This window comes from Herpailurus yagouaroundi, unplaced genomic scaffold, assembly GCF_014898765.1.
Source record: "Herpailurus yagouaroundi ecotype Mexico unplaced genomic scaffold, PumYag 428, whole genome shotgun sequence".
Lineage (NCBI taxonomy): Eukaryota > Metazoa > Chordata > Mammalia > Carnivora > Felidae > Herpailurus > Herpailurus yagouaroundi.
Window position 1 is genome coordinate 1631896 of NW_024412645.1, and position 24593 is coordinate 1656488.

General features: G+C 55.7%; 2 protein-coding genes and 1 long non-coding RNA gene across 16 annotated transcripts; 2 read left to right on the top strand and 1 right to left on the bottom strand.

Moving 5' to 3' along the window:
- The first annotated feature begins 1498 nt into the window (after positions 1-1498).
- RNF215 (ring finger protein 215) lies at positions 1499-8568 on the top strand. Its single transcript, XM_040463847.1, has 9 exons — positions 1499-1864; positions 2099-2242; positions 2717-2788; positions 2869-2954; positions 3413-3569; positions 6973-7092; positions 7171-7314; positions 7562-7664; positions 7753-8568. Exons 1-9 carry the CDS (start codon positions 1580-1582, stop codon positions 7773-7775), a joined length of 1134 nt encoding a protein of 377 aa, XP_040319781.1. The 5' UTR covers positions 1499-1579; the 3' UTR covers positions 7776-8568.
- Positions 8569-10204: 1636 nt separating this feature from the next.
- On the bottom strand, positions 10205-24576 carry CCDC157 (coiled-coil domain containing 157). 14 transcript variants are annotated; one of them, XM_040463835.1, is made up of 15 exons: positions 24303-24576; positions 23456-23558; positions 22694-22762; positions 21448-21561; positions 21145-21297; positions 18832-19090; positions 16898-17069; positions 15513-16158; positions 14723-14800; positions 14158-14348; positions 12672-12848; positions 12338-12506; positions 11129-11268; positions 10629-10717; positions 10205-10541 (listed from the first exon to the last, which is right to left on the bottom strand). In XM_040463835.1, exons 6-15 carry the CDS (start codon positions 19077-19079, stop codon positions 10292-10294), a joined length of 2160 nt encoding a protein of 719 aa, XP_040319769.1. In that variant the 5' UTR covers positions 19080-19090; positions 21145-21297; positions 21448-21561; positions 22694-22762; positions 23456-23558; positions 24303-24576; the 3' UTR covers positions 10205-10291. The 14 variants fall into 14 exon arrangements, with proteins under 14 accessions (XP_040319769.1, XP_040319773.1, XP_040319778.1 ...); XM_040463839.1 differs by lacking the exon at positions 23456-23558; XM_040463844.1 differs by lacking the exon at positions 21448-21561 and having other exon boundaries at positions 12672-12839.
- LOC121022597 (uncharacterized) lies at positions 11262-13369 on the top strand. Its single transcript, XR_005787014.1, has 2 exons — positions 11262-11376; positions 13178-13369. It is a non-coding gene; the product is annotated as an uncharacterized LOC121022597 (long non-coding RNA).
- Positions 24577-24593: the final 17 nt, after the last annotated feature.

The following is a 24593-nucleotide window of genomic DNA, read 5'->3' on the forward strand; positions in this document are numbered from 1 at the left end:
ATCTGTTTTTACATTGTAAAAAATCTCTCCTGACCTTGAAGGAAATACGATAGCCTTTTATATTTCTTTCTAAAAATGTTTGAAGTATTACTTTTCATATTTAGATCTTTAATTCATACTGAATTGATTTTTTTGTGTATGATGTGCAGAAGAGGTCCAATTTCATTTCTTTTCCTTATGGTAAACTCATTTTCTTAGCACAATTTGCCAAACAGTGATCATACTGGCCCTCCCCACTCCCCCCAACTGCAGCGCTTCCTCTGACATAGCCACATTTTAGGTATGGAGGCCAGTTTCTGGCTTCTCTGTTGGATGCCTGCTTGTCTGTCTTTGGACTTACATCGGACTGTCTTATTCTCTCCATTTTATTCTTCAGGGGCATCTTGACAGTTCATCATCGGTGGTTTTATGGGTGTTCACTATAAAATTCTTTCAAATTTTCTGTATATTTGAAAATGTTCAAAATAAAATACTGGGGAAAGAGTGTTGTGGCTTATCTGGCCTTTGCCCTTTTATCAAGATACAGTTTTTATTTTTAAAAAATTATTTATATTTGAGAGAGAGAGAGGGAGGAGACAGAGAATGCCAAGCAGGCTCTGTGCTGCCAGCGCAGAACCAGACATAGGGTTGGAACTCACAAACCATGAGATCACACTGAGCCAAAATCAAGAGTAGGAAGCTCAACAGAGTGAGCCACCCAGGCGCTCCAGGATACAATTTTTAAAAGGTTCAGGTTTCAGACGAGGTAGTTCCCAGCAGCCACAACCTTTGGGAGAAAAGGATGAGTTTTAGGACGTGTGGACCTCTCACATTCCTTTAGGCATCAGAAATTGTTAGAGATGAGGCAGTGCTGCTCTAATATCGCGCTCATTTTACTACCCAGGAAAGTGACCTGCCTGAAGACCCAGCCTGTGGGAGCCACTGAGGAGCTGTGTCTGCCCTGCTTTGTCTAGGCAAGCACCCCGAGCCCCTTTCTCAGCCCTTTCAGGACCCTTCCCCCATCTTCCTCCCACGCCAATGTCTGGTTCTCTGTCTCCTGGAGCTTGGTCTGGAGGAGAGCTAGAAACCCAGGAAGGAGGGGGTTGTGACTTGACCAAAGCCACACCGTATGACCGTGTAACCGTTAAGGCTGGCGCACAGCAAGGGCTGTCCCTTGTTCTTGCCCTTCTGGAGCCCTCATCGTGCCTCCGCCTCCCCTTGCAACCAACTTTTTCCCTCGGTCTCCCCTGCTCTGGTCTCGGCAGGTCTGACAACGGCCACAGGCGGTGACCGCTAACTCTCTTACTTCCCACCTCTGCACAGACCTCTACCCGGGCTCCGCCCCATTCCTGCTTCCGCGGCCGCCGGCGCCTGAATTCTCCGCCGCCACCAGGGGGTGCGCGCGGCCCAGTCTGAGCGCTGGAGTCGCAAAGAACCACCCCCATCCTGGCGCCCCGCCCCGCCCCGTCCGGCCCCGCCCCCGCCCCTCCCGGCGCCCCGCCCCGTCCGGCCGCGGCCTCGTTCCTTACGTTCCCCACCCCCTCGCCCCCCAGCGCCCCGGACCCCCGGCTCCGGTCTCGTCTGCTCGCAGGGTCCGGCCATGGGCCCCGCCGCTCGCCCCGTTCTGAGGTCGCCCCCGCCGCCTCCTCCGCCGCCGCCGTCGCCACTGCTACTGCTGCTGCCCCTGCTGCCGCTCTGGCTGGGCCTGGCGGGACCCGGCGCCGCGGCGGACGGCAGCGAGCCTGCGGCCAGGGCGGGGCGGGGCGGGGCCCGCGCCGTGAGGGTGGACGTGAGGCTGCCGCGGCAGGACGCTCTGATCCTGGAGGGCGTCAGGATTGGCCCCGAAGCCGACCCAGCACCCACGCTGGGCGGTCGCCTGCTGCTGGTGAGCGCAGCCGAGCCATCTGGCTCCGCACCCAGATCTGGCCTTCATCCTGGACCAAGCCCTAGCAGTGCAGCGCCCCCTCCCCAGGCTGCCCAGGCCCCAGATTCCGGCTTCCAAAACCCGAGATCCAGATGCTCTCCCCTTCAAACTCGCTTCCAAACCCTGGCCTTGAATCCTCCGTGTGTCCCCTCTTCTTCCCCCTCCTCCCTCTGCCCATGGTCCTTTGCCCCACAGATGGACATCGTGGATGCTGAGCAGGAGGTGCCGGTAGAAGGCTGGATTGCAGTGGCATACGTGGGCAAGGAGCAGGCGGCCCAGTTCCACCAGGAGAGTCAGGGCAGCGGCCCGCAGGCCTATCCTAAGGCCCTGGTTCAGCAGGTGCAGAGGGTGTAGGTGGCAAAGGGGGCTGGAGGAAGGGGTTTCAAGGCATCTGCTAGAGCCTGACTACCATGTGGGCCCCTAAGGAGCTTCCAGAGAAACCCTGGGCCTGGGTGAGGCAAGGGCCCCCAGTTTGTAGAATTGAGTCAGTGGAAGCAGGGAGGTGGGAGGAGGCCAGAGAGTCAGGAAACTTCATCAGGCTCTGAGAGTATCAGATGGGGAGTCTCCCCAGGGTCTGGGGGCAGGCCCTTCCTGCTAGGACCAGGGAAGGCACAGAATCATTGGAGTCCCACAGAGCATCTGGGGGAATGGCAGGAGGAATAAGAGTTTCTGCCCTTGACCTCAAAGAGTGTACAGCCAGTCTGTTCAGAGGAAACACCTGGTGCAGAGCCACCAACTAAGAACCCTGTCGTGGGTGGTGAGGCAGGTGTGTGGGCAGCGTGCCTGCTAGCTTCTGCCTTTGTCCCCTTGCAGATGCAGAGGGCGCTCTTCCTGGGAGCCTCTGCCCTGCTCCTCCTCATCTTGAACCACAACGTGGTCCGAGAGGTAAACGTGTTCAGTCAGTGGGGGTGTGCAGGCCAGGGAAGAGGGGACCAAGGCCTGCTGACCTTCTTGTCCATTAACAGCTAGACATATCGCAGCTTCTGCTCAGACCAGTGATTGTCCTCCATTATTCCTCCAATGTCACCAAGCTACTGGAGGCACTGCTGCAGTGAGTTGGGGTTTGGGTTCCAAAGGACTGGGCCTGGGAGCCTGGGTACTGAGGGGTCCCTGAATCTGCCGTGGTTCAGAGGTCTCAGGACCAGGGATTTTCTTGTTGACCTTAAAGCTATAGTCTCTTAGTCTGAAAAATGGGTGAGGGGACTGAAAGAAGATACCAAGGCCTGGAGCAAAGAGACAGCTCTAGGGACAGAGGGGAATTGGCTTCAGCAAGGAGGAAGCTGGATTCCTGATTGACGGGTTCTTTCTGGGACTTGCAGGCCTCCCTGGCCTGGCTGATACAAGAACTGGAAAAACCAATAGCCAGGAAGGACCTAGAAGCCAAAGCAGAAGGGCTGTGGGAGGATACTTGGGGGTATCCTTTTTTTTCTACAAGGCTGGGGTGGATGGATCTGGGCCTCTCCTCCCAAGAGTCCTTCCGTCTGGCCCCTCTGTGGCTTTCCCTTCCAGGAGGACCCAGGCCACAGCTGAGATCACCAGCGGGGAGTCCCTGTCAGCCAATATCGAGTGGAAGCTGACCCTGTGGACCACCTGTGGCCTCTCCAAGGATGGCTACGGAGGATGGCAGGACTTGGTGTGCCTGGGAGGCAGTCGGGCCCAGGAGCAGGTGGGTGCCTGGGGGGAGGAGACTCAGGTGGGGCCGCACACATGCCTTGTCTCAGATCCTGTGGCCTCTCCTCGCCTTGGTGACCAGGAGCACTTCTTCCACCTCCCAGGGCTGAAATGAGTGTTCATTGACATGGTGGGTGCTCCGTGCAGTGCCTGACCAGGGTCATGCACAGTGTCAACTACTATTGTCATGTTATTCTCCCGCTCAGAAGCCCTCTTTGGCTGCCCATTGCCTACAGAATAAAGCTCAGACCAGCGCTCCTAATTACTCACCTATCCTTTATTTTCTAGCTTTCTCCTTATATTCTGCATCCTGTGCCATTTACTGGCCTTCACACATACCCTGGTTTCCTGCCGCTAGGCCTTGCCCATGCCTGCTCTTTTTCTCCGTCTCCATATGTCTCTGTCTGCCTGCTTTCTTTGGAAAGTTTCCCTCACAACCTCCGCTCACTGTTCCTCTCTCCTTCTTCTAAATCACAGCAGCGCCTTGTCAAGCCCTTCACAGGGTTCTTAAGACAGGCCATCCTGTATATGTGTTGGGGAATGGGTGTCTCCTGAAGGCTGGGGCTATGTCTTACTTATCTCTGGATTTCTCAATGCTGGGCATCGAGAGGGTTCAAAGGTATTCCATCCATAAGCATTTCTAGAGTCCCTACTCTTTGCAGGGCAGGCATGTCCTGGTCTCCTGGTGGGCAGCCTCCGGTAGATGTTGGTGGATGTGGACCATGCGGGGCAACTTCAAGTCAGGCAGACTTGCAATTTTAGCTGAGTGATCTCAGGCTGTGTGTTTAACTTTTCTGGTCTCATGTCCCTCGCTTGCGAACCAAGGCCAGCACACAGCCACAGGGTTGTCAGGGAGTCGTGTACATAAAGCTCGCAGTGGGCATGGAGCAGATGGGCAGGTGCTGCTACCCTGAATATCTTCACTGTTAGAAGTTCCTGAATGAGTTAGCAGTCATCAGATAACTTTTGAGATCTTAGGACACTTAGGGCTCCATGAGAAGGGCTGTGGAGGGTCCAAAAGACCTGAGACACCTGGGCTCTGACCTGAAGGGCTCAAAGATGAGCAGGGCTCTCTCACACAAAAAGGCCTCTGCAGTTCAGCCCAGCTTGTGGTATTTACTGTTTGAGCAGCAGGAACTGAACCACAGTTCTGTGAAGGGAAGGAGCAGCCACTGGGACTGGTAGAATGGAAGGGCTTTCTGGAAGAAAAGGGAGCCCCACCGTATTTCCCCCTGGAGGGCAGCCCACTCAGACCTGTGGGTGGGGCAGACATTTGGTGAAGGGCTGTCAGATGAGAGGAAGTGCCTGTAGAAAGACTGGAGATAGGGAAGGGGCAGGCTGGGCAAGGGGCCTGGAGCTGGGAATGTACGCAGTCTTCAGGTCAGTCTGGCTGGTACAGAGGGCAAAGCTGAACAGCCATGCTGCTGGCCACGGTGGACCCATACAATTGTTGGCTAGCCATGATAGCTGAGGAATCTTAAGGGTAGCTGAAGCCAGCTCTCAGCCCCAACCCCAGGGCCTAGTCACCATCCTTCCAGCTTCAAAATCCAGAGCTACAGCACCCGTGTATCAGAAAGGTCAGATGAACCACTCCCTTACTGCTCGGATGGACAGACCCTGCCCTCCCTCCTCACCTGGGGGTCCCTAAGATGGGCTGAGCCTGGGGAGGCTGGTCTCCAGCCTGCAGCAGAGCTCCAAGGCGGCCATGCCCTCCACCCACCCAGTGCTCACAGGCTGCTCCAAAGCCTGGAAGTCCAGGTTCCACCCTGGAGAGTTTACATTGCAATGGCCATGGAGTCCTGCCACGTGTCAGTCTGGCTCAGCAGGGTAGCTCCAGCCCTGGGCCCCATCTGGGGAGGAGATAGGCCATGGCTGTCCCTCTGCTGGGTTGAGCACCGAGCTGATGGTGGGCATCGGCCCTTGGGACACAGCAAATGCATCTGAGCTCAGCCTAAGGCGCTGGGGAAAGCTTCCTGGAGCAGGTGCACAAGGGAGACAGGGACACAAAGACCACAGGGGAGAGGGTGAGGAGTGGGAAGCTGGGGCTCACTGACATCTCTTGATAATGGTCTCTTGGGTGCCACCACTGAGCAAGATTAACATCTTGTGACACTAGTGACACCGAGCCTTATCCAGAGTGGTGTTCTCTTTTGGTAGCAAATCATTTCTCGGCCTCTCTCCCCCAACTTGATGATAGTTGAACTTCATTGTTGGCTGAGGAAGAACATGATGGCAGAAAGCTACTAGGAATGCAGAAAGCTTTTAAATGAATGCTTTCATTCCTCCTAACATATCCAAAGACCCTGTGAAAAGGTGAGCCTGTGTGGGTGAGCTGGCTGGAGTTTGCTTACTCTGCTGCATCATTTCCTGAGCCAGCTGTTTTGTAGTCAAAGTCCAGCTGCCACATTGCTGTGGGGGGAGTTCAGTCAAAGTCACTGTGTGCCCCAGAACTCTGAGGCCCTAAGGGGACTCTCAAAGGCTGAGGCAGGTCAGATGTGGTTCCCTCCCACCAGCGGGACCACCAAGGGCGGCGGCAAGGAAGTACACACTAGAGTGTGAGGAGGGCTTGGCTGGGCAGGGGGAGGCAAGTGGGAGCATTTGCTTAGCCCTGGTGGTCAGGGAGAGCTTGGGAGCAAGGGACTTCCAAAGGCATTAGCCAAAGGAAGGGGTGAGGAAGAACAGGGAACATGAGAAGAAGCAAGGAACAGAGTGGGTGAAAGATCTAGGGCCTTGTCAGAGGGCTGCTAGAGGAGTTTGGGTTTTCTCCTGAGGGTGGGGGCAGGGGGTGGGGGCACTGCAGGGAAGAGTGTCCAGCAGGGGTCCTCCATGATCAGTTTGCAGGTGAGATCCTTGTGGCTGTGGGAAATGGGCTAATGAGGCTTGAGCAGGTCACCCAAGGAGTGGGGGGGTGACCACCCAAGGAGTGGGACGGAGGGAAGGGATGCATGAGACTCCTAAGCGTGAAGCCACAGGGGACCATGTGAATGTTCTGCCCACACGGAAGTGGATAAGTGATGGCGCTCAAGAAAGTAGACCAGGAGAAGTGTGGGTTAGGGATTGGGATGGGAAGGTGAGCTGCAGAGGGGCTGGGGAGTCTGTAAGGCTGCCAGAGAGAAGCTTCCAAGTATGCAAAACATACTGAGTTTGTTGCCCAAGAGAGGCCTGGGCTGGGGACACATGTGGGTCCCCTCAGCTGCTGAACGAGGAGTTGTGTAGACAGCCGGGGGCAGACCCTGGGAGCACACAGATGGGAGGAACAGAGGCTTCAGAAGAGGAAGCCAGGAGCCTGCAGGGACACAGTGCCAACGGACCTTACCTGCCTGGTCCTTTGAGTGGATTTACTGTGGGAAGAGTGTGGAGTGGCCCCAGGACCCCTGACACTCTACTCCCCTCTCCAGAAGCCCCTGCAGCAGCTGTGGAACGCCATCCTGCTGGTGGCCATGCTCCTGTGCACAGGCCTTGTGGTCCAGGCCCAGCGGCAGGCGTCAAGGCAGAGCCAGCGGGAGCCCGGAGGCCAGGTGAGAGCCAGCTCCTGGGAGCCCCGGTGCCCCAGACCTCCAACCTACCCTTTAACTGTGTCTGCCCTCCCCCAACAGGTAGATCTGTTCAAGCGCCGCGTGGTGCAGAGACTGGCATCCCTCAAGACCCGGCGCTGCCGTCTGGGTAGGGCAGCGCAGGGGCCCCCAGAGCCTGGTGCTGAGACTTGTGCCGTGTGTTTGGACTACTTCTGCAACAAGCAGGTTAGTGCCCTGGGCAGAGGCCAGCCATCGGCTGACCCATGATGTCTCTCACTCCACTCCTGAGAGACCCCAGAACCATTCCGACTGGGCCCTTATGCTCCCAGCCCCCGCTATAATTAGGAAAGCAGAATGGTGGGCGGGGGATAGGCCACAGGATTTTCATCATTTCCCCAGCTCAGGTGGGGGCCAGGCATCCCCACTTGGAGGCTTGACTCTGGGGCCTGTACTCTTGCCTCACCCCCTGCAGTGGCTCCGGGTGCTGCCCTGTAAGCATGAGTTTCACCGAGACTGCGTGGACCCCTGGCTGATGCTCCAGCAGACCTGCCCTCTGTGCAAATTCAATGTGCTGGGTAAGCACCAAGGGTGGGGACCCTTGGCTGGCTATATACCTGCTTCCCACCTGACCCTTCCCTCCTGTTTTTTCCTCCTCTCCTGCAGGGAACCGCTACTCAGATGATTAGCTGCCGCAGCTGGGTCTCTGCATGTGGGCAAGGGACCCTCCCGCCTGCACCCTGGCCCTAGGCCTGGGCTCGTGGAACACAACAGCAGATGGACGGGAAGCTCTGCCAGTGGGAGGAAGGATAGGGGCCTCCCCTCCTGGGGGGCAAGGCACCCCATCATATTTGTACTGGGAAGGAGGGACCACAGCCCCCAGTTAAGGATGCAGGGTCTGGACCTGCCAGTCAAGAGGGAGAAGCCACTTTGGGGCCCTTCTCTGCCATCCTGGCGTGTCTGTGTCTGCCCTCCCCACAGACAGATCCCATGACCCTGGGTGGGAACCCTGGAAAGAGGGTGTGGGGCAGCACAGCTGTTCCCAGGGCTCTGGCGGCTCTCTGACCCGCCTGTCCAGGTATCCCTGGGGGCTGAGGCTGCAGTGGCTGGCCAGGCTTTATGCTTATTTATTGGGGTTTGGGTTGTGGGAGGAGCTGTCCAGCCTTGGGGACACCTCTTGGTCAAGGCTGTGATGGTCAACCCAGAGAGGCCCCTCCACTGATACTGCCCTCAGCCCTTGGACACTGGGAGCTATGAGTGCTACTGCCTGTCCAGCGGGGTTCCCTTCCCAGGCCTGGCTGGGATCAGAGGCCTCAAGAGCCATCAAGTCCTGTGCTTCTTGGCCGGGCTATAGGTTGCCGCCCAGGATACTTGAAGCTGCAGGATAAATGTGGTGCATCTTTTAGGGGCAGCCGGTTTTTTTAGATTTGGGGTAGGGGGGAGGTTTAATATTGAAGTAAACATGGATATATTTTAACATAAGCTATCAGATTTGTGTGGATGTTTTAAGACAGAAGAGTCACTTTGGGCTCTACTGTGTGGGAGGTGGATTCTAAAATGGGCCCCAAGATCTCCCAGCCCTCCTGAACATCCCCTGTTATAAACCTGCAACTATGAGTCTAATGGATTTAATTCCCATGATTAGGTTATGTTATATGGCACAGTTGACTTTAAGGTAGAGAAAGTATCCAAGAGGGCCTAACCTAACACGAGAGCCCATTAGAAGCAGAGAGTTTTCTCTAGTTGATGGAAGAAGAAGAAGTCAAAAGTTGAAGCAGGAAGGGCATTCAATGCATGAGAAATTCTCTGTTGCTGACTTAAAGACAGAGGGGGCAAGGAAGACAGACAGCCTCTAAGAGCTAAGAGTGGCCCCTGCTGCCAGTGGCCAGAAAAGAAGTGGACCTCAGTCCTATAGCTGCAAGAATCGGAATTCCTCCAACAATCAGAATGAGCCTAGGAATGGGTTCTTTCCCAGAGCTGTCAGAAAGGAATGTAACCTGGCAGATATTTTGATGTGAGTCTTCTAAGATCCTGAATGGAGAACCCAGCCACAGGGCCTGGACTTCTGACCTACAGAACTGTGAGCAGAGGGGAGATGAGCTGTGACAGGTCCTCCCCCTGGGGCCCATGCCTCAGGGATTCCACCCCAAGGGCTGGCTCTCACCTATAAGGGACAGGGCCAGGGCATCCCAGGACCACCGGGCTCCACAGAAGCTAGAGTCGGGCAGACAGTGGCCATGCCAGTTGAGCTACACACATGGCCCCTCTCAACCCTTCTCTGTAAATTGAGGCACACTACGTGCTGGCCTCCTCACCAGGGTAAAATTTCACAGGAAGCTGAGAGTGCCTACCCTGAGAAGTCCTCGGTAAGGCCTTAGAGCTTATCCTTCACTGATGAGGTAACTTAGGGCAGGCTGGAGGCTTCGTGAGGCAAACTGGACCATGGGCCTGGTGTGGCTGGTAGCATCTATGCCCAGGTCTTAGGAGACAGGCCTGGGAAGCCAGGGCTTGCTGGGTGTCTGATTAGATGAGGCCTTGCCCTGCCTTCTAGGAATCCAACCTCCTGGATTTAGAAAACGCCTACATTTCTTGAAGGTGAACAGATCCTCGGTAAAAGGAGGGCTGCCTTTCTTGGGTCCTTAATGTCCTCATCCCAGATTCAGAGCTGGGGCAGGAGTTCCCAGGCCCAGTCTGGGGCTGGGGAAGGCTTCCCTGCCCTCTGCCTGCTTCTGTGAGCCCAGAGCCGGGACCCTGTTCTCTGACACCCTTCTGCCTCATACATCCTCACTGGGCCTACCTTGGCAGCTGCTCTCCTTCCCTGACATACCCCCTACCCTGACCTTGCTCTTCATTGGTAGGAATCACCGACTCCACATCACCCTTTTGCCCTTGCTGTGGGCCTTTCACCTGGCCCAGGTACTGGAGCTTCTTTCTGTCCTTGGTGTGCCCTCTTCTCCCATTGCCCTGTCAGGACAGAGGCAGGTAGCACCCATTTACTGAGGGCCCACAGTGTGCCAGGCCTCTCCTGGCAGGTGACCTGCATGACCGGGGACTAGGTGGTCCCTGCCCAGAAAGGGGAAGGAAGGACTCTTCCCCTGGCTCAGCCAGGCCTTTGAGATCAAGGTTGCTGTGGGCAGATGGCCAAGGCTTTATTACATTGAGTGGGTTGCCAGACACCTGCCCTCTAGCCCCACCCCACAGCAGGCTACGTGGGCCGCTCCTGGGGCTGATGTGCAGGGCTGGCCTGGCGTTGGCCTGGTGACAGTCTCCTCCTCAGCCTGGCCAAGGCCCGGATGGGGTTCTGAGCATAGTTGGTCGAGTGGGTCATGTCCTCCAAGGAGGGCTTGCTGGACCGGCTGCAGGGCTGCTGAGGTGGGGATGCCCGGAGCTGGCACGGTAGGGTCCTGCCCGCACTGGCTGTCCTGCTGCTGGGCAGGTGCTGCCTGTCCGGGGGCCTGAGGGAGGACCAGATGGCAAGATCCCCTGTGAGTGAGGGGGACCAGCCCACCTATCTGCCCCACCTCTGGCAAAGCCTTACTCACCCTGGGGATGCGTTCTGGGCCTGGGCCAGGGGCGCTGCTCCGTGGATGCCCTTGTTGTGAGGGGCCCAGAGCTGGTCCTGTGGAATCAGCTGCAAAAAAAACCAATGTCAGAAAGGCTCAGGAAATTCTCTGTACTGTTCAGAGAGGGTATCATCACCATGGAGGAGAGGGAGGGCCCAAACCTGTACCCACACCCTTCCTCTGAGGGGCAGGGTTTGGGAAGCCTTCCAGGGCTACCCCAGCTGCAGTAAGTGTGGGACATTTTGCTTTCTGACAAGCTCCACGTTGCACTTGAAATAAAGGTACCAAGGACTGGAGGGGGAAATTCGGAGCTGGCAGGCACTGTAACACTCTCATGCCTGCTTGAAACCTGTGTAAGCCACGTGATGAGGCAGGCTTTCAACAGGTTCCCAGGGTGGGGTCTGAAGACCTGCCAGTTAGGTACCTCCTCCAAGTCTCCAAGGGTCGTCCCTCTCAGGTTGGGGAGCCAGGATGCCCACCTTAAGGCCGCCCTGCTGGGCTACTTCCCGGATTTTGGACAGCATAGACCGGAGCCGCCCATTCTCCTCCTGCAGGACCCAGATGCGGATGTCGTTGGCCTGCACCTGCCTCTCCATGTCATCTGTAACATTGCCGGAGCCTATGGAGACAAGCTCTCTGGTACCTCACCCCAACCCGTGGAAGAGGACCTCAGAGGGCACACATGCCAGCTGAGGTATGGCTTGGGTTGGTGGCCTGGCAAGCACAGGTGAGCTGAGCACAGTCAGTGAGTGCACTGAGCCTTCCACCTCATCTTCCTTCTCCTGAGGCCTTGTCTCTGTTTCCCACCCCTACTTGCTGGGAGGTGACTGCAGCATTGTAGAATCTGACAGCTGGGTGGGACCTCCAGCTCACTGAAGACTGTAACTAGGCAAGAGAGTGAATCTCTGCCAAAGCCGCCTGTTTTCAGAGGGCCAGAGAGACAGTGAGCTGTCCAAAGTCACACAGCCAGCTCTTCTTGGGTATGAGTCACAGGAATTCAGCAAAGACGTTCTTTCTCACCACTTGGGGGATGGTGGTTTCTTCTCTGACTCTATGAACCTGAGCAAGTTGTTGCTTGCTGTGGTTCTCAGTTTCACGGTTTGTAAAAGGGCTCTTGCCCGCCTTGTGGGGCCGATGAAGGGACAATGGAAGGGCCTGGAACACAGTGCTCAGGACCACTAAATTGTGGATCTTCCTGGCAGCCTTGCAAATGGATTCACCCCCATCCATTTGGGTGAGGGCTGGAGGGGCTGGAATGAGAACCCAGGTTGCCTGGCATCCAGTCCTCTGCTAAGATGGGTAACTAGCACTCCTGTGCCATGGGCTGCATGACACTGGACAACTGGGGCTGTACCCCTGGAGCTGGCTCCGTGGTGTGGTTTGGGGAGACACCAGGATGGGGGACACGAGGAAGTTGAGCAAGGACTGGCATGTGACATGGTAAAGAACACAGGCTGCGGTGTTACAACTGTACATTGGACTCAGCTGTGTGACAGTGGGCGGTCACCTCACCTCTGGGCTTCTGTGTCCCCATCTACACAGAGTGGATGATGCACTGTGTGTCCTGGGAGCTCGGTAGAGGCCACGCTGCAGGCTGGGGAGTTGCAGACCCAGTGTCTTGTCCAGGTGAACCCTCAGCTGCCCGTCCGGGCCCTGATATGCCCTTTCCACCACCTCTGGGTCCCTACTTGGGATCTGGGCCTCGATGGGTCTGTGCAGGTCTGGGAAGGCCACCAGCAGTCGCTCCCGCTCCCTCAGCTCCACGAGCTCCTGTTCCATCCCGGATATGGTCAACTGCAGATCTGTCGTGGTCTGCTCCAGGCTTTGCTTCTCCTGCTGCAGGCTCTGCAGTAGCTCCTGGGGCAGGGAGAGCCTCGTCTTGTCCAAGGAATGGCTCCTGACTCCCCTGGGGACACCCCCTTCCCTACCAGACAGGGGACTGGCCCACAGGCACTCAGCTGGCTGGATACCCTCTGGTGAAAGGGAAGAGCCATCCCACACCCTTGCCTTGCCTGCTCCCACCTGCTGGGCCAGGAGCTGGCTCTGCCCCTGCTCCCTCTCGCTCCGTACATTCTGCAGCTGCTCCTCCACGTGGGCCCGCTGGGCCTCGGCCTCGTCCAGGCTGCCCCGCAACTCCTCACGTTCCTGGTCCAGGCTGTCCAGCTGCTGCAGCAGGGCTCGCTGTTTGGACTGCAGGGACTGAGCCGGGGTGGGCAGGTGGGTGAGGCCCAGCCGGCTGGTACAAAGAAGGCTATGGTATCTTTGACCCTCCAAGCCCTCTCCCTTGTGCCCTGCCTGTGTAGAGGGGAGGCTGTGCACAAGCATGCAGAAGAAGGGGCACAGGGAACACAGTTGTATACCCTAATGTATACCCCCAGGCCAGTCAGGGCCAAGCCCCCCAACCTGCAGACCGCTGCCCCTTTGTAGAGCAGTTGGCCAATTCATTATCAGTCTCGCCCCCTTCTTTACAGTCACAGTCTCCACTCGGAGAGGCATTCTGGGCAATATGCTTTTCTTCTTCTCCTTAGGTCTTCAGTGTCCCATCAGCCCATGTCACTTGGGACCCACATTTCCTGACACCCACTGAGTGCAAAGCAGGAAGAACCAAAGCTGGTCCGTTCTGAGTCCTGGCTCTACCTCTGGCTAGCTGTGCAGCTTTGGCAATTTCCTTAATCTCACCTAGCCTGTTTCCTTATCCATAAAATAGGGATATGACAAGAGTATCTGCCTCCTTCTGTTGTGATGAGGAATAAGAACAAGAGGGCTCCAGAGGCTGAAACCTACCATCTGGATCACTACACACACCTTTTGCACGGTGACCATGACTGTTTGCAGGGCACTGAGAAAAGCACCTGCTTGCAGTTGACAGGCTTTCCCATACTGGGCCATGCCTGATGCTGGGGACTTCCACCTGGGGTCTTAGCTTCCCAAATGAGCTGAAGAACAGTCAGGACAGTCCCCAGACCTATCCCTTTCTCTAGGTGGCAGGTTACTTGCTCCCTCAGCCATACTCTTGAGGGTTCCTGCAAGGCCCCAATGCCGAGGGCACAGCTGTATTCTGGGCTTCGGCTCACCCTTGCCCTCCCTATCCTTCCTCTGACTGATGGACTAATCACCAGCCCTTGGCATCCAGTTTAAAGGCCACTTCCTCCCAGAAGCCATCCTGGACTCCCACAGGCAGATGTGCCTGTCCCTCTGTACTCCTGCAGTACTCTTCCTGCCCCTGTTAGCCATCTGGCAGCAGAACTACGGTGGCCCAACTGCTTGTCCTCACTGGGTGGGGAGCTCCTCCAGAACAAGGCCTCCTTTGGCTATATCTGTTCCTGGATCACTGTTTCCCCAGGGCCCAGGGCTCAGGGAAAGGCTCAGACTCTTGGTAAAAATCAAACAACCTGGGTGCATGCTGGGGAGTAGGTACCCTACACGGATAACCCCCCACACCCCACCAATGGAGCTCTCTCTTCCTGCAGCCCACGTTGCAGATACCCTCAGGTGCTGGGGGCCTCACCTCTTGGTGGCGGACCATGCTGTCAACTCGGGCTTTCTCCTTGTCCAGCTCTGTGCTGGCCCAGCGGATCTGCTGGCTGGCCCCATCCAGCCGCCCTGCCAGCACCTGCACCTGCTCCTCCAGCCGGTGTACCTGCCTCTCGGCCTCTGCCCTGCGCTCGGCCTCCTCTTGAAGCTGCCGGGCCTTGGTCTCTGCAGGATTGGGTGGGCATGGGAAAGGGTAGTGCAGGGAAGCCTGGGTGCAAGTCCCTGTGCTGCCTCTGACCCGGATGGGACCTGAGGTGGGGTGCGGAGGGGTCTCATCTCTGGGTCTCAGTGTCCTCAGCCACAAAATGGGGCCCTGAACACTGCCTGAAGTGGGTTGTGAAAATAGAAGGTGCTCTTTGGGCGGGAGGTGGCACCCCAACTCTGGCCATCACCCAACAGCGTGGCCAGTCAGGCCCACTCTCCTTGTGGTTCCCTTTCTCTGCCCCAGAAGCCCAGGGGACAGAGATGGAGGGTGCTCATCCTGCTGCACCACCGAGCACATGGCACGGGGTTCAGGGCCACACGATGGGACTCCTCACCCACAGCCTGCATGGACTCCTGTTGCTGCTTCAGCTCCCTCTCCAGGGTGGCCACCTTCATCCTGAGGTCACTTGTTTCTATGGCAGCCGAGAGAGAGGGGTCTTTCAGAGGCTCCCTTGGCCCCAGCCAGTGCCTTCACACCCAGTGTACCCTGCAAAGCAGTGGCAGCTGTTGCCGTGCAGAGGGGCTCCCTGAGCTTGTAGAAGCTCTAGGGAGATGCCAGGAGGCCTGGGCCCCCATTTACCCTATCTACTGGCTGACTGCCATGCTTCTATACCTCTCTGGGCCTTAGTGTCCTCCACAGAGGCAACAGGCTGAGAAAAGGCAGTGGCTTGCCCAAATCCGTCAGGCCACACCGCATCAGTGGGTGCTGACCCATTTCTGGTGCCATAGCTGTACCTTTGCCTGACGGCTTCCACTGAAGCCAAAGAGGCTGCTCTGCTGGCTGGAGGTGCCAGGGGAGTAGCTCTGCCAGGAGCTACTTCAGCGACACCGGAGTGAGTGGATTAATTCCCTGGCTCCCTCACCCTCCTATGGGGCAGCTCTGAGGTGCGTGTTCTATACCACCAGCTCCAGTGTTCCCCGTTGGGATCAAGCTCCAGTTGCCTGCAGTGTCACCAGCTTGATGAGTTACCTTCCCTCTGTGTCTCTTGCCCACTCCTTAGCCTGGGTTTCTTTACACCGACTACTGATACCTGCAGCCCTGTTTGGGGGCCGCTTCTGGGAGAGCCCGCGCTAAGGCCATAGCAGAGCCTTGGGCACTAAGGGTCCGGCGTCTGGGGCACAGACCTGTGAGCAGTTGCTGCTTGTTGCACTCCCACTCCACCAGGTGCTGCGCGGCTTCATCTGCCTGTCGCCGCCGTTCCCCCTGCTCCTGCTGCAGTGCCTGCTCCAGCTCGCCCACCTGCTTCCTCAGTCCATCCTTCTGGCCCTCAGCCTCCTCCAGCTGGGCCCTAAGGGGCCCAACAAGCTGAGCAAGGGCCCCCACATGCTTACTGAGGCGTGTCAGGTCTTTGCTCTGCTCTGCCGCCCAGTGGCCCATGGTGGCGGCCGGCAGCGGCCTGAGCCCCATGTTGTCCTGCACCAGCTGCTGGAACTGGCCTAAGGACGAGGGCAAGTTCTGGCTCTGACATAGGCTGATGACCATGTTGCCCACCTCCCGCAGGCTTCCCTGGACACTGATGCATGCATCACAGGGCACCAGGGCCGTCTCCACAGTCTGGGAGTGGACGCTCCTACTGTTCTTGACGGTCCTGGCTGGACATTGCAGGGATACTCTGGCAGGGAGGCTGTCTGGCTCCTGGCAGGTCTGGGGCGAGCCCGGCATTGGGGAGGGGGGCTTGATGAACTTGGCAGTCACAAATTCAGGGCTCCTGGCTGGCTCACCCTTGGCTGTGGGCTTGGAGGTGAGGGTCTCCCCTTGGTTTACCCTTTTCTGTGGTCAGGAAAAGAAAGGGAAAGCAGATGAGGGAGACAGGCCTGGAAGGTGACCAGTTTCCTGGGGATATTGTGACAGCCTCTCCTGATATTCAGACCCTCATTATCTGACACCAATGTGAATGAGAGAGAGAAACTTCTCCTTTCTACTGCCTCAATTTACCAAGCCAAGGCCCCTTCTCTGCTGCCCCCTGCCCTAGGCTCCGTGTAGTTACATGCATGGCATTAGGTGTCTAACAGTGAAGCTGCAGCTGCCAGTTACTGGGGTCTTGCCTAGTGGACTTGCTTGCTGTCAGGTCACCGTAGCTGCTCGCAGTTTTCCTTTCCTCCCTGTTTCCTTTCCTCCCCTTCACTGGGGATTTGTGAAGATTACAAGATAAGCCATAACAAATGGGGCTAACATTAACAGTATTACCCAACAACGCCCCGAGAGGTAGGAATTGCTATTATTCCCACTGTACAGATGAACAAACTGAGGTTCAGAATAGGTAGGGATTTTCCCCAAAGTCCCATGCATAAAGAGCAGAGCCAGGTAGCCCAGACATGACCCCTGAGGCCTGCATTGCTAACTGCGTACTGTATTTGGCATTGATAGGAAGGCTCCAGAGTTGATACTATCTCCTTCAGGAAGCACGGGGCCAGCAAAGGATGTGGTACACACATGGTGTGCAAGGAAGCTGGGACCGCGGCAGGTATGAGGGTGGCCATGGTTGGGGAGTGGGGGGGAGCCAACCCACCTGTGGGGCTGCCTGCTTGTAGAGCATGCCCAGCCTCAGTAGGCTGTTCCAAAAGCACCGCGCTGTGAGCCCCACAGACATGCAGCGCCCCATGGCCTGGGCAGAGGGCACCGTTTGCTCTGAACCAAGGTTCTCCAAGTAGCTGGCACAGCTCTGAAGCAGCAGCAGGAGCCTGTGGGCAGAGATGGGAGGTCAGCTAGGGTAGAGTCTGGTGCAGGCATGCCTACACACCATGCAACTAGCAGCCTCTGACTCTGAGGACTTAGAGGGCCTTAAAATGTGCTCTACTGGACCAGCTTCAAACCCAATCCAAGAGCCACTTCCTCTAGGAAGCCCTCCCTGAGGGCTGTGCTTGGGGGCCTCTTCCAGGCTTCCTGGGTAACAGCACTGCTACCTGGCTGTTCCCCACTACACTGGGATGCTCTGGGAGACAGGGTCTTGCTTCAGTTGTGCTGTGAGTGCTCGGAAGGTGCTGGGTGGGTGGCTGCATTACATCACATGGCTCAGAGCCTTCACCTTACAGAGGACAGAGCAGAGACTCTGAGAGGGGAAAGGGCCTGCCCACAGCTTCAGGGCGAGCATGCAGGGCAGGCGTGCCCTGGAGTTTCCTGATTCTAGTCAGGGTCTCCTGCAGGGCAAGCTGCTCCTGTGACATGGGACACATGAAGACAGCTGGGTGTCTATGTTAACCTCAGTGTTCAAAATTAGAGTCAGGCTACTTTTAAGGAAGAGAGGCATTAGAAGGATGAGCTTGGATCTGCATGGGAACCAAGCTATTTTAAAGGAAGAGGAATTATGTTTACAGAGCATACTGGGCAGGTAAGCCACCTTCTCTTGTTCCGAGTGCAGAAGGGTCATCCTAAACCCATCGGGGCCTTGGGCAGAGAAGGCCTGGGGAGGATGCACCAAATGCCTCCAGGGCCCACCCCTTTCTGGGCCAAGGTGTCTTCCTCTGTGAATGGGGACAGCTGTGTCTGCTGCAGGGCTGGGCAGCACTGGCGGGGTGGGGGGTGGGGGCAGGGGGAAGAGCCTGGAAAGAAGACAGAGCATGGCCTTGACAGAGGGAGTGGAGAAGACATGTCAGCAACAGCTTCCACAGGGGCATAGGTAGACTGGGCCTTGATGGATGAGTGGGGCTTGGCCGGACCAGGAAGGGCTGGGCAGGGGTGCTCGAGCAGAGGGCACAGTGTATGTAAAGGCACAGAGAAAGGAAGGTGTGTTCTGTGCTTATCCGTGTTTAGCCTTTCACAGGCTCCAAATAATGCTTTCATACTGGGGGTTCTTCTAAGTGGTTACCCCGGCTTCTCTGTCCCCAGGCAGGTCATCCCCAGACCGCTGGTGTCCTTGCCTGTCAGGCCCCCATGACTTCGGTACGTGTATGGATTTGGAGCACAGGGAGCCTGGGTTTCGGGCCCCAGGAAGTGGAAGCCTGATGACCATGTTACGTTTAATGATAGTGTGGAAGTGGAGGGGCTTCAGGGCAATCTGCTGGCCTCTTCCCAGCAGGGCCAGAATCTGGAAAAACATATCCCATGTCTGACCTTGTGACACAGAGAATAGCATAGCCCACAAGACACCAGGAAAAAGAGCCTGGGATGGAAACTCTGAGCAGCAGCCGTGGTGTCCCCAAGGCACAGAAACCCTGAGGAGGCAGCGACGGCAGCTGGAGAGGCAGTTGTTGTGGTGGGGTCGGGGCGGGGGGGGGGGGAGGTTGCTGGCAACCCCCTGAGGCAGGCACGATAGGAAAGTACAGCACGTGACAGAAGAGATCACTATGAGGGCCTTGAACTGACCAGCCTCCTGACAGGTACTCAGTTAAAGGTGATTATTGTCACCAACATTATCCCTGCTGAGGGGGATCCCAAGGCTGGTCTACTGGTTTAAGGGGCAGATGCCAGCATCCTGAGATCACCAGGTTTGGTGGAGGCCCTCACCTGTCGATGACCAGCTCCAGCAGAACAGCATGGGACAGCTGCGTGAACTCGGGGTCACCTGGCACATGGTCATAGTGCTCTAGCAGGGCCACCATGTCCAGGTCGCAAGCCACACGGTCAGGGAACTTCCAGGAGGGGAAGCGCACAGGCCCAGCACGAGAGAACACGTCCACAATGGCGCCCTGTAAGTCGGTGAGGTCCTTGCGCAGGCTGTCCATGCAGGACTGGCTGCCCAGCAAGTGCGCCATCCTCGTGGCTCCTGCTGAGCAGAGAGGATCCCCGTTAGCCAGAGCCATGTGGCTGCTGCTGGAGGAAACTTCCTAAAACCCCGATCTGCCCCGTTCTTAGGCCGAAAGTCCAACCTAGACCCTGGGGAAAAGTCTTTCCCAGGCCTGGGTCATGGGCCCTTTGGTACCTGCTGGTGGGTAGACTTTACCAAAGTCCCTCTCATCCCCCCAACGCGATGCCCACACTGCCAATTCCATAGCTCCAGGAGTCCCTCCAAGGGCCCAGGTGTGCCAGACCCCTGCTAAAGGCTGGGCAGATACAGCTATGAACAAGTACCTATAGTCCTTCTCTCCCTGAGCAAACCACTGAACAGGCAACTGACACCTAAAAGAGAGTGGTAGTTACAAGGTGACAGGAAGGGCTGGATCATGCTGGGCCACTGTCAGCTCCTGCCTGGACAGCTGCAGCATCTTCCAGCAGGGCCGCAGGTCTGATCCCTCCAAGTGACGCACTTCAGCTCTAGAGATCTGGGCCAAACCCGACCCGAGCATGTCACACCGGCCAACACCCCCTCAGGATTCCCTTGGGAGAAAGGCCACCTCTGGCCACATCTCCCCCACTGCCATACTCTGCGTCCCAACCACCATCAGCTCCAAACAGCAGTTCAAGTGCCAGCACTCATTTCTAAACCTGGGCCCGATCTGTCTCTCTGTCTATATCATGCTTTCCCCATTCAATTCCCATCACCCCGCTAATTCCTCTCATCCTTTGGGCTTCCTGGATATCAACTCCTTCAGGAAGCCCTCCCTGACCACCCTCTAGGGCAAGACACCAGTAAAAGTGCTCAAGCAATAATAAACATTATTCTTGTGATTACTATTATTAGCAGTAGCAGCAACAAAGACCATCCTTGTCTGGAGCCACTGCCTGCCTTCTATATGTCCCCTTTCCCCCTGCAGCCCATACAGAATGCTTCTTGTCCATCTCTGGAATCTGTGGACATCTGAAGAAAGTGACAAATGGTCCCGGGTCCTTGACTCAGAAGGTGGAGAAGCATGACACTGTCCTGCCCCTCCAGTGGCTCATCGCATGCCCTGCCAGTTTCACCCTCTTCCCTCTGTTCAGAGCTGGGCAGCCCTGGTTCTTCCCCACCCTGCAGCAGGGTCTCTTGTCCTTTGTGGGTTTCTTAGCAGCAGAAAGCACTTCCTTGTACCATAGCTCTTCCCTTCCCTGCATGGGCTTCTTGGGCAGTATTTAGGTCATGGTTGGTTTCCCTGATTCCCAGCAAGTCCAGGCCTGGTACAGAAGTTTCTCTTCCTCCAACCTATTTCTACCCCAACCTCACTCATCTCAGAAAATGGCACCCCCACTATGTGCAACTGGACACTTCCTTGTACTCCCTTCCTTTACCCTCACATCCAAGCGCCTAGTGCTGCCAATCCTGTGTCCAGACCACACTGAGAACCCACCACCGTGTTCGTTAGTGCTGCTCCACACCCCATCTTCTCTCTAGACCACCATCACCGCCTCCCTTAGGAGTCACCCTTGTCCCTCTGCCCAGCACCACCTCGTCCATTCATTCTGTATATTGCCAGAGTGATCATTTAAAAAGCAACTCACCCCCCAGCCTAGAACTCTTGAATGGCTTTCTACAGCATAAACACTGGAACACTTCCTTGGGCTCTGCCCCTGTGTGGTCTGTTCCCACTTCAGCATTTTACCATCCAGAATGTGCCCTCACCTTCCCACACTTTCTCTAGATAAGACCCCTTCCTTCAGGTCCCGAGGCCAGGTGAGTTCACCTGTTACACATTCTCAGAGCACTCTGTTCTTTTCCCTCCCAGCATACGCCACACTGGCACTGAATTATTATTTGAATAATTATTTGTAGTTAGCAGTCTGTTTCTCTACAAGTGCATGGACTGTCTTTTAAGTTCACTGTGGTATGACCTGGCCACCTGGGCTGAGAGACCTGAGGGACTGCTGTGTCCACAGCTCCTGGGATGCTCAAAGGCACCCAGAGGTGATTCCTGAGGGCTGAGCTGGCCTCTCTGGCTTCCCAGAGGACTTGGGCCCTGTCCTCACCTCTGCACAGGTGCCTGCCGGTGAAGCTGAATGCCTGAGTATGTCTGGCTGTCAAACTAGCCTGTGGGCTCTGGGGTTCAGGGTCAGAGGCTCATCCGGGTCCCTGGCTTCCTATATCCAGTGCAGGGCTGGCCCCAAGTAGCTCTTCAGTGTCTGGGAATGGATGAAGGCAAGAGTGAGTGAGTGGGCACTCAGCGAGACTTCCTGGGGTGGGGTGGGGGCAGGGAGGAGCCTGTCCCAGAAGAAGAGGGTGTCCCAGGCTAGAGGAATGGAGTGAGAGAAAGCACATGTGGGGCCACCTACCTTGAGCCTGAGCACAGAGGTTGTACTTTAATGGTGTTAGGCCCTGACCACAAGGACCTAGTGTGTGTTACTTCCTGAATCTGCCTCCTTTACACAGGTGAGGAACCTGAGGCTCTGGAAAGTTAGGGGATTAACCCGAAGTCACTCAGGGAGCTAGAATTCTTGAGTCCAACATTTCTGCTCTGTCTTCAGGCCATGCTGCTTCTAGAGCAGCACTGTCCAAAAGAATTGTAATGCTAGCCTTATATGGGATTTTAAATTTTCTACTAGCCATAAAAAAAGTAAAAAGAAACAGGTAAGTTAATTTTAACTATATATTTTATTTAACCTAATAAACCCCAAATACTCTCACTCCAACATGAAATCAAAATAACATTATTAAGGAGATTATTTTACAGTCTTTTCCACATTTGGTCTCAAAATCCAGTGTCTATGTGACACAGCACATTTCAATTTGGACCAGCCACCATCTTCAAATGCACCACCACATGGACTGGTGGCTACTGTACTGGACAGTACAGGTATAGAGGGTCACATCCTGTGTGTTCACAAAGCAAATGGTGACTGAGCACCTATGAATGCTGGGCACTGTGTCAAGAATACAGACAGAGAAGGACACACAGAGCCCTGTCCCCAGGGACCACCTCTGAGGACCCCTACGGGGGGCAGGTCTTTGGTGTGTCAGTTCTGTCAATTCCACCCACGGGGCAATGAGTATCCACCCTACAACACTCATAAACACACACTGGCCCACATCCCGCAAACTCATGTTGCCGCGGTGACCGCCTCTCGTGAGATATTGCCACCTGTGAGATTTTATTTATATCCCCAAGGAATGAGGCAGAAACAAACAAAAAACAGACTGAAAGATTCTGGGTTTCCTTCCTGGAATGGGAGGGAGGAAATAAAGAAAGCAAGAAATCCCATCCTGGCGGGAGGCATATGCAGGTGGCAAAGCACCTGGAACTCAGGAGCTTGCTTGTGAAGACATCAAGAAACGCTGACCTATGGGGCGCCTGGGTGGCGCAGTCGGTTAAGCATCCGACTTCAGCCAGGTCACGATCTCGCGGTCCGGGAGTTCGAGCCCCGCGTCAGGCTCTGGGCTGATGGCTCAGAGCCTGGAGCCTGTTTCCGATTCTGTGTCTCCCTCTCTCTCTGCCCCTCCCCCGTTCATGCTCTGATGCTCTGTCTCTCTCTGTCCCAAAAATAAAAATAAACGTTGGGAAAAAAAAAAAAAAACACTGACCTGTTCACCCTCAAATAACTATAGCTGCCATCTGGGATCATTTGAGATACCAACTCCTGAACTCTGGTTCTGTTAAGTAGAACAAATGCCAAAGCATCAGTAATATGTGAAAGGAAAACAACACTGGAAAATATCCAAGGTTACCACCCGTCGTTTTCTTCTGAACACTAGAGATTTGCAGTTACAAACGTGTTTTGAGAACCACTTAGTTTTGTGTCAAGTGAAGAAGCATTTGACATGGCTTTCTCTGTAATTCCTGGGTCTTGAGTGGAACCCTCAGCCTGAAGCTGCCAGCCCTGTACTGACTGAGATCATATAGGTGATGGCACTAATTGTGCTAACATTGCCCTGAGGAAGGAGCAGCAGCTAACCCTGCCTCTGAGTTCCCTCATGCTTAAGGTGGACTTTTGACTTGCAGAGAAGGGAAGGGGCCTTTCTTCCATTCCCATTCAACATGAAAGCTCTTTGCTTCTCTGAGCCATAGGACCCTACCCCTCTGGTAAAGATTATGCCCACCTCTGGGGTGCCTGGGTGGCCCAGTCTGTTAAGCGTCCGACTTCGGCTCAGGTCATCATTTCAGCTCATCATCTCGAGGTTCTTGGGTTTGAGCCCTGCGTCAGGCTCTGTGCTAACAGCTCAGAGTCTAGAGCCTGCATAGGATTCTGAGTCTCCCTATCTTTCTGCCCCTCCCCAGCTCGCATTCTGTCTCTGTCTCTCAAAAATAAATAAACGTTTAAAAAAAAAAAAAAAGATCTTGCCAACCTCCTGGCCAGTGCCCCTGCTGAGATTCAAGGTCATCAAACACTTTGGAAATTCTAAAACGAGTTGTCAGCCTCTGACTCAGGATTGCTAATTGCCTGGATCCCTGGGGATAATAAAGGACCTGAATGAAGACAAAGGAATAAGTAGCTGCACTAGTAAAGGAACAAGAATGGGTTTGGATTTCCACTCCACCAACTCAAAACTTCACTGTTCTCATCTGTAAATAAGTTGCTATAAGAAATAAGTGATGTAAAGCATGTAGTGTTTGGCACAGGGTCAATAAATCCTAGCTATCATCGTTCTACATTAACAATAACAACAATGACATAAACCAGCTATGGAGTGTGTGCGTGTGAGAAAGAGGGCTGGGGTAAGACACTTGGGAGGGCATCTCTTCCTACCCGGGCTCCATTTCACAGGTGAAGAAACTGTTAAACTATCCAGACAGGGCAAAAGCCGGCCCGGATTCAGGAGCTGGGAGGGAGGGGTGACGGGACAAAGAAGACAGTATCTCAGGAGAGGAAGTGGAATGGGCAGGATTCGAGGTGAGCCTCGGGGAAGCTAGGGTCAGCAGGAACGCACCTGAAAAGGTATTGATTTGAGTTGGTCTGTGGGGCTTGAGGGCGGGACTATGGGAGGTAGAGGGTGGAACCTAAGAAAGGCAGTCCCACGGGAAAAGGGACCAGTGGGAATTAGGGCTTGTTACTTGGGAAGGGGGTATAGAGGAGGTGGACCTGAAGCAAAAGAGGAGTTTAAGGGAGAAGGAAGGCGGGGTTTTCAGAAGGCAGCCTCGAGGGGAAGGGGCTCTCCAAAGGGACAGGCCAATGTGAGGGAGCGAGGAACCCACCTTAGGACTAAAGGAGAGGGGAGCCAAGGTCGTGAGGTGCGGGCGGAGAGTGTCCGGAGGGTGATATAGGACGTCTCCCCAGTCTCCTGCGTTGCAGCCTCAGCCCCAGTGTCTGGTCGGCTCATGAACTGTCCCCTGCGCGCCTGCTGCTCCTGCGATCGCCGACAAATCCTAGCCTGGTGCCCCGACCGCTGCCATGGCAACGGCGTCTCGCGCCGGCAGCCCTAGGAAAGGGGCAGGAAGTTGCATCACGAAGAAGGGGCGGTCCCGGAAGTGCGTCAGCCTCTCCTC

Coding starts and splice junctions, on each gene's coding strand:
- RNF215 (XM_040463847.1), top strand. CDS start 1,580: ATGGGCCCCGCCGCTCGCCCCGTTCTGAGGTCGCCCCCGCCGCCTCCT. Junction 2,243..2,716: donor CTAAGGCCCTGGTTCAGCAG/GTGCAGAGGGTG, acceptor GTCCCCTTGCAG/ATGCAGAGGGCGCTCTTCCT. Junction 7,315..7,561: donor ACTACTTCTGCAACAAGCAG/GTTAGTGCCCTG, acceptor CACCCCCTGCAG/TGGCTCCGGGTGCTGCCCTG.
- CCDC157 (XM_040463843.1), bottom strand. CDS start 19,079: ATGGCGCACTTGCTGGGCAGCCAGTCCTGCATGGACAGCCTGCGCAAG. Junction 17,070..18,831: donor CTGGAGCTGGTCATCGACAG/GTGAGGGCCTCC, acceptor CTCTGCCCACAG/GCTCCTGCTGCTGCTTCAGA. Junction 14,801..15,512: donor CAAGCAGCAACTGCTCACAG/GTCTGTGCCCCA, acceptor CGGCTGCCATAG/AAACAAGTGACCTCAGGATG.